The 14927-nt window shown below is 46.5% G+C and overlaps 1 protein-coding gene across 3 annotated transcripts in view; it reads right to left on the bottom strand.

Annotated features, from left to right (window-relative positions):
* The window catches only part of LAPTM4B (lysosomal protein transmembrane 4 beta), an 82777-nt gene extending 79249 nt beyond the window's left edge, over positions 1–3528 (bottom strand). For all 3 annotated transcript variants that reach the window (XR_014843613.1, XR_014843612.1, XM_005655356.4), the window contains exon 1: positions 3191–3528. Coding sequence is in view for 1 of the 3 variants with exons in the window: in XM_005655356.4 (XP_005655413.3) it covers positions 3191–3289 (99 nt within the window). In the remaining 2 variants the exon portion in view is untranslated. The remainder of the gene's footprint in view (positions 1–3190) is intronic.
* Positions 3529–14927: the final 11399 nt, after the last annotated feature.

Here is a 14927-nt window from a genome sequence, read left to right on the forward strand (position 1 = left end):
AGTTAATATCTGTGAATTTCACCATTTGTAAACCACGCCTCAATAAAAGAAATGAAAAAGTATAGCAAAGCCAAACGAAAAGTGATCCTTAATAAAAAATACCTGAAATCGATACGCTTTTTTACTGGACTAAAGGAAAATTTATAATTCAAAGGCAAATCCAAAACATACACACACCTTTTAAAAATAGTGGAAACTGAGTGACTAAGTCATTACTCAGACCAAAAGCCAAACTTATCTCTTAGCCTCGGTTTTCTCATCTATCAAACGGGAATAAGAAAATCCAGCTCACTTAGAATATGTAAAAATCAAGCTTCTGCAGGCATGGTAAAGAAAAACGCTGTCTGCTACTTCCGTTCTACAAGGATCAAGCCACTAGCCACTGCAGTGGCCCAGACTGTGGGCCTGAGGGGAAATCAGGATGGAGAAAAGGAAAAGCATTCTGGACTTTGGACACCTGCCCATAACAACGACCCCAGATCGTTGCGTCTTCCCATACACAGAAAAGCACTAAGATCATTAACTTTTTTTTTTTTTTTTTTTTTTTGGTCTTTTTAGGGCCGAACCTGGGCCATATGGAAATTCCCAGGCTAGGGGTCTAGAAATGGAGCTGTAGCTGCTGGGCTACAACACAGTCACAGCAACTCCAGATCCAAGCCGCATCTACGACTTACACCAGTTCACACTTCACAGCAACACTGGATCCATAACTCACTGAGCCCTAACCCACTGAGCGAGGCCAAGGATAGAACCTGCATCCTCATGGATGCTAGTGCGATTCGTTCCTACTAAGCCACAGTGGGAACTCCAAAATCATTAACTTGAGATCCCTGTCCTTTATGATTAGCAGGCATCTTTTGATGTTCGACTACATCTTTTTTTCCAGCCAAAAAGGAAAAAAATACATATTTATATTACGTATCCTGGCTCCTTTACCTCTTTAGAAGTTTCTCAGAAATGAATAAACTCAACACACAGCATCCATGTTGTGTGGTTTTTTTAAGCCGACATATCTAATACAGTGCCTGCCACACAGGACCCTAACAAAAGGTCTGGGCAGGAAACAATGAGAAAAGGCATTAAAAAAGATCCACTTTACCTGTCATGGCAGGCCTCTATTTAAAGAAGACCCTTTCTAGCAGACTCTTTTTTTACTATCTCCTTTTTTTTTCTTTTTTTCCCTGAAAAATCTCCCCCTTTCCGGTAAGTGACTCCCATCTCACCCAGGGGTCTGGTAGGTGACAAGTTAAGGGACAGAGGAAGGGATGCCTTCTCCTCAGTGCCCTCATCCTAAAAGCATTTATGTAAATCAAAAGTTTTGTATAACCAAATTATATTTAAAGCTACAAGGCAAACACTATTTATTAAAAAAAAAAAAGCTTAAATTGTTTTCTGAAACGCAAAAGACTTTTTATAAAGATTACCAATCCTTAAGCCAGGTTTCCCATATTTCAGAATTACCTAAAGCGGCAGGCTTATTCACATCTGCCAGAAAGCTTCCTAATTATCTTTCAAAAAGCCCTAATTTCCAAATGCTAAAACATGCAAACCAACAACTACTTTCCCCAAAGAGCAAGCTCCAACAGGAGACAAAGCAGGCAGGGGACCCTCCTTTTATCACACCAAAGCTGTCTGGTTGGATTACGGCCAACAACACAGCTCAAGTAGATTTATCTTTCCTGTAGATCATGTTGTACATTTGCCTAATGCAGTGCCCTAGATTTTACAAATTACATTTCCTGATGGGCTTGCAAGTCTGCAAATTTAAACATTTTCAAGGAGGACAAGAGGATAAAATTGTCTCTCTCAATCATCAATAAAAGCACTATTTTGAGGCCACCCATGATCCGTTGGCTGTAACTTTTAGTTTTTGCAAAGATTTCTCAGCTTTTAGCAAAATTAGGGTTGAACCAACACACAGATGTTCTATCTGCATTCACACTACACAGTAAGAACCCACACATACCAAAGATGTATTTGAAAGTTTTTAAGGCCAAATATTTCTATTGTGTGGCCTGTGATAGGCACCCACTAAAGAAAACTTGAAACTATAAATAGCACAGAGAACACCATATGCCCGGGAGCGACATGTTTTGCTTAAAACGGCATAACAAGAGAGTACACAATTTGACATAATGTCCATATGATACCAAAAAAATGAATATGACCCGAGTGAAAAATCCTGATGACGAAGAAGACAAGCATTAATTGCCACTCAAAAGGGCTATATGCCATCTAACGACTCTTTTTAAGGTACTCCTTCATGATGCAGAGGTATTCACTACAAAGTGGCTAGGGTATAACTCTCCATCCCGATGTGACAAAAACCAAAATGCAGTGGAATCCTACTCAGTGTTGGTGCAGTCTTGGGGTGCCAACAATCAGACACCATTAGATTTCCTCCCTGTTCCTGATAATCACTGCTCTCCACACAAATAATAAATGAAAGCTCCAATTAAAAAAAAAAAAAACAAAAAAAAAACAAAAAAACGGATCTGCCTCCGGTGTCGGCGAAGAAGGTATAGGGATCACCTGGAAATGGGCAGCAAAGTGGGTGGAAAATGGCTGCCCCGGGCAGATTGCAACAGTAAATCCCTTCCTAGAATAAGGGCTTTACAACAAACGTGTGGGTCATTTCCACTGGGATGCGAAAGTGCGCAGGAGACTGGACAGCAACTCCGAGGCCAGGTGCGGGCAGGAAGAATGGGCACGCGAGTCCGCAGCCCCGACCGACGACTGGGGGGAACACAAGGAACCCAGTGACCGCCAGGCTGTTGGGACTCCTAGAAACACAAAGCCCAACCGATGCTAAGAAGAAAGGAAAGAAAGCACGTGCTCCGAGGATAACATCAGAGTTCTCCGACCAAGTGCACTTTCACCGGAAACCGCGGAGCTCCCCTGCTCTGCGCGCCCCAGGCCCATCCGCACCCCCGAAAGGTCCCGAACTCTGGGCCCTGGGCGCACCCCCGCCACAGGTTGGCCGAGCAGGGGACATCGGGACAGGCTCGACCAGAGAATTAAGTTTCTAATAATATAACTTTAGGCGGATTAGCGTCGGCGTCACCCAACCCCGAAGCCGCGCCGGGACCCAAACAGGGGGCATGAAGACTGAGGTGGGGGCGCGGGCTTGGGTCCCAGGGGCGCGAGCGCTCCTCCCCCGCAGGTGCGCCCCGGGACTCGCCGCGCTCACCAGGTACCAGACGCCCAGCAGGATGGTGCCCGTGCGGACATGGCAGCACAGGCAGCAGCTGTTGGAGTAGAACCGCGTCCAGGGGGCCACCATCTTCATCGCTCCGACCGCCGGCCCACTAGCGTGAGCGCGCGCCCAAGTTTGCAGGAGCTTCGGCCGCGTAGCTCAGGGCCGCCGCGCGGTTGCTGGGGGCTCCTCGGCCGCTCCCGCCAAGACTCCGGCTCCTGGCCCTTCTTGCCGCTGGCCCGCCCTCGCCCCGCGCTTCGCTCGAGAGCTCGGAGTTGCTGCAGCGACCGGACCCTGAGCTCCGAAGGCTGCGGGAGGAGGCGGAGCAGGAGGGGGCGGGGCGGCCAGCGAGCCACGTGACCGGCGCCCGGGTCCCGTGATGTCACCGCAGGGTCCGGCCAGCTGCTGGCGCCGCCGGCCGGGTGTAAATAAATATATCATCTTGCGCACCCCCCCTCCCCGGGCCGGTCCCCAATGGAGGCCTAGGTCTTTCCTCTTTCACTTGGTCACTTGTGTAACTATCACGGGTTTGAGGTTCTTCTGCAGTTGGATGTGGTTTTCTCCCTATCTGCTTGTATCTTGTTGAGAATCTGTAGATGCAATGCCATCACTTGTTATCTTGCAGACGGGATGGAGGAGGGAAAACCGTATGGATGGTTCCGGTCAACTGCAATACTTTGAACCACTGCTGAAGCCGCCAAGAGCAATTTGTCTCTGCTTCCCACCTCAATTACTGTGGTAGCAATCTTTTCCCAGAAAATAGGATGTGTGTCAAGGACATCTTGGCAGTGCTTCCGGTAGCATTTTTAATCATGACTGCAGCTCTAAAGAAATCTTCAAGCCAATTACTGCCACAAGGGCTCTGTGTGCTTGCACAGATAAAGTTACGGAGACCCGGAGAAAGAGAACCAGGTGCGTGGCTTTCTTGACCCAAAAGAAGCCACTTTTGGCCTAAGCCATTTTGTGATGGAAGCCTGGCTGCCATGCTTTGTCCTGGAATAGGTCTCATTAATTAATGATCTTAAGGGAACAGAAGAATGTAGAAAGAAACCTCGGTTACCAGGCAAGAGAAGTAACAATAGTTAAGATAATGTATCAGTTGTAAAGACTCCCCATTCTGTTTCAGTGGTAAAGATTAGCCCAAAATGTCTTACCACCAAATCAACTGGAACCTAAGTGTTGATGATGTTGACCCTTTCTGAGCCTCTTGAATTAATGCTTGGATTCTGTTGGAGTTCCCATCGTGGCGCAGTGGTTAACGAATCCACCTAGGAATCATGAGGTTGCGGGTTGGATCCCTGGCCTCGCTCAGTGGGTTAAGGATCCGGTGTTGCCCTAAACTGTGGTGTAGGTTGCAGACTCGGCTCGGATCCTGAGTTGCTGTGGCTCTGGCGTAGGCCAGTATCTACAGCTCCGATTCGACCTCTAGCCTGGGAACCTCCATATGCCTCGAGAGCGGCCCTAGAAAAGGCCAAAAAAAAAAAAAAAAAAAAAGCTTGGATCCTGTTAACAGCATAAGCTGGATATGCGCGTACCCTTAGCTTAAAAGGTCCCCAATTTTGCTTTTCAGGGAGACAATGCCTTAGGAAAGATCCCCAGTGTTCTCATTTGCTGCAAGAAGTAAATCTTTCCTTCTCTGGATCTTTGGCTTGATTACCTTGCTCTGCTCCACACCCACCAAGAGGCAACCCAGTTTTTCAGGTAACATCTGCAAGACACAGCACAGAACATTAGAAGATATTGAAAGAGGAGTTCCCATTGTGGCTCAGTGGTTAACGAACCCGAATAGCATCCATGAGGCGGCAGGTTCAATTCCTGGCCTTGCTCAGTGGGCTAAGGATCCGGCGTTGCTGTGAGCTGTGGTGTAGGTCGAAGACGGGGCGGGGATCCAGAGTTGCTGTGGCTCTGGCATAGGCTGGCGGCTACAGCTCTTATTCCACCCCTAGCCTGGGAACCTCCATATGCCGAGGGAGCGGCCCTAGAAAAGGCAAAAAGACAAAAGAAAAAAAAGAGAGAGAGAGAGAGAGAGACCTTGAAAGATAGGACTTCAGTTTGGGGTTATTTCCTCCCATCTGGTGTTTTGTCTGGAAGTGCCCTTGTCCTAAGTTAGCCTTGGTTAATCACTGTTTAAACCAAGCATCTCAGACAAAATTATTATAGCACATGTCAAAGTTTTATTTCAGACTTGGAGAAAGAGAAAAACTGGTTGGATTTAAATTTCTTACAGACAGATTATACAGGAAGGAAACGAAATGTTAGATAAGGCTGCTTAAGTGCAAGACCAGTTAGTTTCACCAGGCAGTAAAGCTGTAACCTTCCTATTGTGTAGTTTTTTGTTTGTTTTTTGTCTTCTCTAGGGCTGCACCCTCGGCATATGGCATATGGAGGTTCCCAGGCTAGGGGTCGAATTGGATCTGTAGCCGCCAGCCTACGCCAGAGCCACAGCAACTCTGGATCCCAGCCGCTCACAGCAACAACGCCGGATCCTTAACCCACTGATCAAGGCCAGGGATCAAACCTGCAACCTCATGGTTCCTAGTCGAATTCGTTTCCACTGTGCCATGATGGGAACTCCCCTATTGTGTAGCTTAAACCTGGATCCTAATGATACAGAATATTAATTCAGGTAGTCCGAGTAAGAACCTGGGCTTGGATACATTCTTTTGATATGGATGTTGATTAGCATTTGTGGTTTAAGGGCTCCAGGGAGTAACACCTCCACAGGCCTTGTTTTATTATAAGAAATGCACATTCCCCATAGGCTTTGTTTGCTGTAGGAAGTGCGAATCTCTAGCCGCTCCTCAACTGATTAAAAGAATCAGGAGGACTGGTGACTTAATCTAAGGAAAGAAAAGGACAAAAAAAAAAACCCCATAAAACTTAAAAGGACATTTCCAAACCAAAAACCCCTATTGGACAAGGACTGCTGTAGGTAATTAAACAAGGCCAGTGGGAGAAAACCACATCTTTCTGGACCCCACGTTGGTGCCCCTCCCCACCTTTCAGAGATAAAAATCCCTCTAGGACAATAGAGAAGGGGGCTCTTCTCCCCCCTCCCAGCAGCCCTGGGAGCTATTTGTTTTTCTTTAATAAAGACTTTGCTAGCTTGCTGCCTGTGTGTTCACAGAGTTCTTTCTTCGACTGCCGTGAACAAAAACCCGGATTCCGGTATCACTAAGGGACCCCAGAGTCACCCCGATAGATGTCAGGTGTGGGCCCTTAATCAGAAATAAAAATTAACTTGGAAACCCAGCAGGACCCTGCAGGGCCCTCCTGGGTACCAAATCCCTCCGTGTCCCCCATTTCTAGTTTGTAGAAAAAGGCTTAAATTTTAAAAATAAAATAAAAAGAAGAAAATAAAAAGGCTTTAGTCTGCTAGGTCTTCCCTGAGTTCCAAAGAGCAGTTACTAAACTAGGGAAGTGAGAAAATGCAGAAACAAAAGGAAAGCAATTAAGTAAGAAAAGCAATAACAGTTCAGTGATAAAACAATCCCAGTTCTTCCTCAAGGGATAGACAAACAATCTAACACGTATCTTTGAGTTGTTATGCAGAAGCTAGGGGCCCTCCCTACCCCTCCCCCCGCTCCCATGGAGGATGGTGACTGCTAGAGCCCAGACCATTAGTATTCCTGAAACATCACCTAGCTCCCCTGCCACTAACCAATTAGAAGGTTATGCTGGAGTTCCCGTCGTGGCGCAGTGGTTAACGAATCCAACTAGGAACCATGAGGTTTCGGGTTTGATCCCTGGCCTTGCTCAGTGGGTTAACGATCCCGCGTTGCCGTGAGCTGCGGTGTAGGTTGCAGACGCGGCTCCGATCCTGAGTTGCTGTGGCTCTGGCGTAGGCCGGCGGCTCCAGCTTCGATTCGACCCCTAGCCTGGGAACCTCCATATGCCGTGGGAGCGGCCCAAGAAATAGCAAAAAGACAAAAAAAAAAAAAAAAAAGTCATGCTTTCTGCAGTGCTCTCCCCACCCCAAATGTTACCTTAAAAAAAAAACCTTCCCTGAAGAGTTCCCATCATGGCTCAGTGGTTAACAAATCTGACTAGGAACCATGAGGTTTCAGGTTTGATCCCTGGCCTCACTCAGTGGGGTTAAGGATCCAGCGTTGCCCTGACCTGAGGTATAGGTCATAGATGCAGGTCTGGTGTTGCTGTGGCATAGCCACTAATTGCAGCTCTATATGCCACAGGTGAGGCCCTAAAAAAAGGAAAAAAAAAAAAAAATTCCCTGAAAAAGCCATCAGGGGGAGTTCCCGTCGTGGCGCAGTGGTTAACGAATCCGACTAGGAACCATGAGGTTGCGGGTTCGGTCCCTGACCTTGCTCAGTGGGTTAACGATCCGGCATTGCCGTGAGCTGTGGTGTAGGTTGCAGATGCGGCTCGGATCCCGAGTTGCTGTGGCTCTGGCGTAGGCCGGTGGCTACAGCTCCGATTCAACCCCTAGCCTGGGAACCTCCATATGCCGCGGGAGCGGCCCAAGAAATAGCAACAACAACAACAAAAAAGACAAAAGACAAAAAAAAAAAAAAAGAAAAAAAGAAAAAAAAAAGAAATAGCAAACAAGAAAAGCTTGGTTTTCATTTTGTTTTCTCACTACATACTGTTTTCTCATTTTGTCTCTGAGATCTTCCATTTAATAATTAATCATAGCCACTTTTAACCAGCTCTAGGACAAGCACTAGTGCCCTGAGAAGGAATGGAAATAGAGAATCGGAATCAACTGTAATAGAAAAAACAAATTTTTTTTTTTTAAGGGCTGCATCAGCAGCATATGCAGGTTCCCAGACTAGGGGTCGAATCGGAGCTACAGCTGCTGGCCTACACCACAGCCACAGCAACCCGGGACCCGAGCCGTGTCTGCCACCTACACCCCAGCTCAGAGCAATGCCAGATCCTTAACTCACTGAGTGAGGTTCCTAGTCAGATTTGTTTCTGCTGTGCCACAATGGGAACTCCAGAAAAGAAACTCATGTACTTGGAGAATAGACTTGTGGCTGCCCGACAGGAGAGGGAAGGAGTGGGAGGGATCGGGAGCTTGGGGTTATCAGACACGACTTAGAATAGATTTCCAAGGAGATCCTGCTGAGTAGCATTGAGAACAATATCTAGATACTCATATTGCGACAGAACAAAGGGTGGGAAAAAAAAAATGTATACATGTAAGAGTAACTTGATCCCCATGCTGCACAGAGGGGAAAAAAATAAAATAAAAATAAAAATAAATAAATAAAAACAAAACATAAATAATAAATAATAAAACTACTGGAGTTCCCGTTGTGGCTCAATGGGTTAAGAACCCAGCATAGTGTCCATGAGAATGCGGCTTCCATCCCTGGCCTCGATCAGTGGTTTAAGGATCCTGTGTTGCTGGCAGCTGAGGCAGCGCAGGTCGCAGTGGTGGCTCAGATCTGGCATAGCTGTGGCTGTGGTGTAGTCTGGCAGCTACAGCTCCCATTCAACCCCTAAGCTGGGACCTTCCATATCCTGCAAGTGCAGCTGTGAAAAAAGAAAAGAATGAAAGTACTGCTCTTCTGGGTGAGACAAAAGGAAACCTCGTATGTCTCCTCATGCATTCTCCACATGAACCAGGGACCTGTTCATTCATTCATTCAATGAGAGATTTTGTTTGTTTGTTCTGGCCACACCTTCGGCATGTGGAAGTTCCTGGGCCAGGGATTGAACCCTCACCACTGCAGCAACCCTCATCACTGCAATGACAACCCTGGATACTTAACCCGCTGCACTACAGTGGAATTCCTGAGAGAGAACTTATTGGAGCTGAGGGTGGCTGCCCCCTCAGAACATGAAATAGTCTCTGTCTATAAGGAGTTTACGATTTACTGTGGGAGGCAGAAAAGTAAATTGAAAAAGCATAATAGCAAGAAAAGTGTTTGGATATGTTGAGCACAGGGTCCTAAACCGTACTTTTCCAGCACTTCCTTTTTTTTTTTTTTTTTTTTTTGCTTTTTAGGGCTGTACCTGCAATATATAGAAGTTCCCAGACTAAGGGTCAAATCAAAGCTACAGATCCTGGCCTACACCACAGCCACAGCAACACAGGATCCTAGCTGCGTCTTCGACCTACACCCCAGCTCACGGGAACACTGGATCCTTAACCCACTGAGCAAGGCCAGGGATCGAACCTGCATCCTCCTGGATCCTAGTCGGGTTTGTTAACCGCTGAGCCACGAAGGGAACTCCCAGCACTTTCATTATTGAAGAAGACATTCCACAGCCCCCTCTGGCACAGGCATGTGGATTCTCTTTCCAACACATCTTGGGAAGGCCTGGACCACACTTTTTCCTTTCCAGGAGAGTTAGGGCGTAGCTCAGCTTTGGGAAAATCAGGGAGGACTTCCCAGAGGTGGTGATGTCTAAATTCAGAATTGTAGGTTAAGTTGCAGTTGGCCAGGGAGAGAGACAGGCCACTCCGTGAAGGATTGGAGCAGGATATGCAAAGGCCCAGTGGCTGGTGAGATCACAAGCTTAGAAAGAGCAGGTAGTACAATAGAGGTGCTTAACATTTGGAGGGAAAGAGGGCAGAGGAGAAAGGGATGAGGCTAAGGGAGTTTAAGGGGTATCACCACAGATAGAGGAGGTAACCAAAGATGAAAATCTTTTCATGCTGTGCCCCACTGAGAGGTTGGGAGTGTATTTCCTGAGGAAAATTGAGAACTTCTGAACCACTGAGGGTTTCATAAATATTAAACCCATATGACTTGAAAAATTGAAGTCACAGACCTAAAGTACATACAAATGAGATAAGCAGAACCTACTGCATAACTTGGGGTGGGGGCGTTGTCCAGTGCAAACTGAAAAGGGACGACTCTTGTTTAAAGAGTATTAAGAATTTCTTTTTCCTTTTTCTTTTTTTTTTCTCTTTTGTCTTTCTAGGGCCACACCAATGGCAAATGGAGATTCCCAGGTTAGGGGTCAAATCAGAGCTACAGCTTCCAGCCTACGCCACAGCCACAGCAACACAGGATCTGAACCATGTCTGCAACCTACACCACAGCTCACGGCTATACCAGATCCCTAACCCACTGAGTGACACCAGGGATCGAACTGGATACTCATGGATACTCGTCGGGTTCATTAACCACTGAGCCACAATGGGAACTCCCAAAGAGTATTTAGAATTTCAAGGAGTTCCCATCGTGGTGCAGCAAAAACAAATTCGACTAGGAACCATGAGGATAGGGGTTCAATCCCTGGCCTCTCTCAGTGGGTTAAGGATCCGGCGTTGCCATGAGCTATGGTGTAGGTCGCAGATGTGGCTCGGATCCCGTGTTGCTGTGGCTTTGGCGTAGGCTGGTGGCTACAGCTCTAATTAGACCCCTAGCCTGGGAACCTCCATATGCTGCAGGTGCAGCCCTAAAAAGACGAAAGACAAAAAAAAAAAAAAAAAAAAAAAAAAAATTTCAAGATGACAAGAGTAGAATATTAAACCAAGCCTGGGCCTTTGGAAGCACAGGACCTCATGCTACTGCCGAGGTCACATGCCCATGAGTGGCCCTGGGGATAGGCCCCATATTTCTCTTAGAAATTAAGGGAAAAAAAAAAAAAAAAAAAGCAAGGGCTGTCTCTTGTTTCTGTCAACTAACAAAGAACTGCTTCATGGAGGCTGTGATCCATGCCAATTTTATGGGAGTGTGTGGAAGCAAATGAGTAGGATGCCAGATGATTCATTAAAGAATCTGGTTCTCGTCCCAGTCAGAGGTCAGGACAGTGAAGGTCAGAACGGGGAGCTGGCTCCAGCCTTGAATTGCAGCCAAGGTGGAAGTCAAAAATCATGATTGATGCACTCTGAAACTCATGTCATGAATCATATATTTATTAAAGCACACGTTGGGGGTTTGGTCAGGTTCTGGCTTGGGGGATTGTGACAAGAGCCTAAGACACAATCCTTGCCTCTAAGAAATTCATAAAATCATGAGACACAATGGACAGAGGGAGTCATAAGTGGTGGAGAGGGTGGATAATAAGGCAGCAACAGTCTTCTGATTAATAGTGGTGTTAACACGGCATGCTCTAAAGTTGATCACTGTTTAAGGATTTGGATGCAACCAAATGCATCTGTACATTTGTCAGGAAAAATAGAAGCCATTCTCAATATACATATAATTTTTTGTTTTTTGTTTTTTGTTTTTTGTCTTTTTGGCTGCATCTGCAGCATATGGAAGCTCCAAGGTTAAAGGTGAAATCAGAGCTGCAGCTGCTGGCCTAGGCCACAGCCAAGGCAACCCCAGATCCCAGCCACATCTATGACCTGTGCTGCAGCTTGCGGCAACACGGACCCCTAACCCACTGAGCAAGGCCAGGGATTGAACCTGTATCCTCATGGATACTAGTCAGGTTCTTAACCCACTAAGCCACAACAGGAATCTAGAAACCATTCTTCTTTTTTTTTTAGGGCTACACTCATGGCATAGGGAAATTACCAGTCTAGGGGTCAAATCGCAGCTACAGCTGCCGGCCTACACCACGGCTCATGGCAACTCTGGATCCTTAACTCATTGATCAAGGCCAGGGATCGAACACACATTCTCGTGGTTTCTAGTTGGGCTCATGAACCACTGAACCATGAAGGGAACTCCCAGAAACCATGCTTGACCCAGTTTTATTAATTTATTTGTAGGGCCACGCCTGCGGCATATGGAAGTTCCCAGGCTAGGGGTCAAATCGGAGCTATAGTGGCCAGCCTACACCACAGCCACAGCAACACTGGATCTGAACCACATCTTCCACCTACACCACAGTGCACGGCAACGCTGGATCCTTAACCCACTGAGTGAGGCCAGGAATCGAAGCCAAGTCCTCAAGGATACTAGTCGGGTTCGTTATTGCTGAGCCACAATGAGAACTCCAACCCAGTTTTAAAGCTATAGCTGAAAACGCTCAGTTCATCTTTATAGGCAGTTTGCTAAGACCCCACCCAAACTACTACCTTTATCAGGCTCCAACATGCCTGCCTTATAATACTCACTTACCCAAGGCCAGAGGCGCCAGATACCTAACAGCTGGGGTGGCACTTTCTTCCTTGGGTCTGCAGAGTCATTCAAAATATCCAATCTCCAGGAAGCCCTCTAAACCTTGGTAGCCTCACTCTGCTTGTCATACATAAGCCACCTCCCATAGGGCAACTCCCTGTGACCCTGTCCTCACATGGCCCTGTGTCTCTCCTTTGGAGTTCTGCCTCTCATCTCTCTTAGTGCCATTGCGTCATGTCCCACCAGGAAAAGAAACCTTAAATCGTTGCACCCAGGTAAGAAGTCAGACAGATATTGGCAAAAATGGGAAGGAAGCAGTGACCATAGTGAGAACGGCTGAGCAACACAGGTGGCACAGATGCCCTTAGAGATGTTGCTGATGTTGGAAACGCCTCCCTAAGTACAGAGAGAAGGGGACCGCCTTGGCCTCTCCTCTCCTCCCATGCTCCAGGCTTTTGCCAGAGCTTTCCATTGGCCAAACGCCCAGAAACCAGCTGACAAGAGGCCTGGGAGACATACTTTCCAGCTTACAAAAACAGCAGAGGCTACTCTGTGTTCACAGCAGCATTATTCACAATGGCAGAAAGGTGGGAGCAAGCCAAGAGTCCACTGAGATGAATAGATAAACCATATGTGGAGTATATGTATATTATAAATATATAACGGAATATTATTCAGCCTTGAAAAGGAAAGGAAATCATGTCGCATGTTACAACACACACTTCAGGGATGAACCTTGAAGACCTTATACTGAGCAAAATAGACCAGTCACAAAAAGACAAATACTATCTAATTCCACTTATATGAGGCATCTAAAGTAGTCAAATTAATAGAAATAGAAAGTAGAATGGTGGCTGGGAGGGAGGAGGAAAAGGGGAGATATTTTCCGTGGGTGGAGAATTTCAGATTTTAAAAAAAGTTCTGGAAAATGGGATTAAGATGGCAGAATAGAAGGACTGGAGCTCACCTTCTCTCATAAAAACAACAAAATTACAACCAAATGCTGAACAACCTTCAATCAAATGGACTGGAAACTTTTAAAAAGATACCCTACTCCAGAAGACAAAGAAGAGCCCACATCAAGAGGTAGGAGGGGCAATTATGCCATGTAAGCAACCCCACACCTGCCAGGTGGGAAGCCCCACAGACTGGAAAATAACTGTATCATGGAGACTCACCTACAGGAGTGAGAGAGTTCTGAACCCCACATCAGGTTCTCACGCCTGAAGATCTGGCATCAGGAGAAAGAGCCCCTGGAAGACATAGATGACCAAAAAACACAGGAAAAGATGTTCAACATCACTCATTATTAGAGAAATGCAAATCAAAACCACTATGAAGTACCACCTTACACCAGCCAGAATGGCCATCATCAAAAAGTCTACAAACAATAAGTGCTGGAGAGCGTGTGGGGAAACAGGAACCCTATTACACTGTTGGTGGGAATGTAAATTGGTGTAACCCCTCTGTGGAAAACAGTATGGAGATTCCTCAGAAAACTAAAAATAGAATTACCATTTGATCCAGCAATCCCATTCCTGGGCATCTATCCAGAGAAAACCATGACTTGAAAAGACTCATGTACTTCAATGTTCACTGCAGCGCTATTTGCAGTAGCCAAGACATGGAAACAACCTCAATGTCCATCGACAGAAGAGTGGATCCAGAAGATGTGGTACATATACACAATGGAATATTACTCAGCCATTAAAAGGAAATAACAGCATTTTCAGCAACATGGATGGACCTAGAAATTATCATCCTGGGTGGAGTTTAGTCAGACAGTGAGACACCACCATCATATGCTATCACTTACATGTGGAATCTAAAAAAAGGACATACTGAATTTCTTTGCAGAACAGATACCAGCTCATGGACTTTGAAAAACTTATGGTTTCCAAAGGAGACAGGATGGGGGGTGGGGGCATGCACTGGGGGTTTGGGATGGAAATGCTATAAAATTTGGTTGTGATGATCGTTGTGCAACTATAAATGTAATAAAATTCATTAAGTTATAAAAAAAATACATATTAAAAAAAAAAAAGTAAGAAAGAGCCCCCAGAGCACCTGGCATTGAAGGCCAGTGGGTCTTGTGTGTGGGAGCTCCACAGGATTGGGGGAAAAGGAGACCTTATTCTTGAAAGTTTATGAAGGCTTTTGTGTGTGCTGGGTCCTGGGGCAAAGCAGAGGTTCCATGGAAATCTGGGTAGGATCTGACTGCAGTTCTCGGAGAATCTCCTGGGAAAACGGGGAGTGACTGTGGCTCTATATGGGTAAGGCCGTTGGAGGCAAGGGTCTTGGGAGAATTCAAGTGTGTTCCTCTAGAAGGGGCCATTTGGGGAAAACCTGGCCTCTCCCATCAGCGCTGAAAAGCCCCAGGCCAAACAATAATCTAGGTGGGATCACAGCCCCACCCATCAGAAAATGGGCTGCCTAAAGACCCCCCAGGCACACAGCCACCTCTGGTTTCACACAGAGACAAAGCCCCACCCAGCAGAGGGATAGGAATCGGCCCCACCTACCAGTGGGCAGTCCCTCCCATCAGGACGCTTACAGCAAGCCCCGCCCACCAACTTCAGCCACAGGGGCAGCAGACCGCAGAAGTAAGAGAGGCTACAACTCTACTGTCTGCAAAAAGATGACCACACCAAAAACCTACAAAAACGAAAAGGCACAGAACTATAACTCAGATAAGGGAGCAAGAAAAAACCCCAGAAAAACAGCTAAGTGATCTGCCG

The sequence above is a fragment of the Sus scrofa genome, chromosome 4 (assembly GCF_054392235.1).
Source record: "Sus scrofa isolate SSC_HxYL_T2T_F1_AM1 chromosome 4, Sscrofa_HxYL_maternal_Yorkshire_Landrace_v2.0, whole genome shotgun sequence".
NCBI classification, from domain to species: domain Eukaryota; kingdom Metazoa; phylum Chordata; class Mammalia; order Artiodactyla; family Suidae; genus Sus; species Sus scrofa.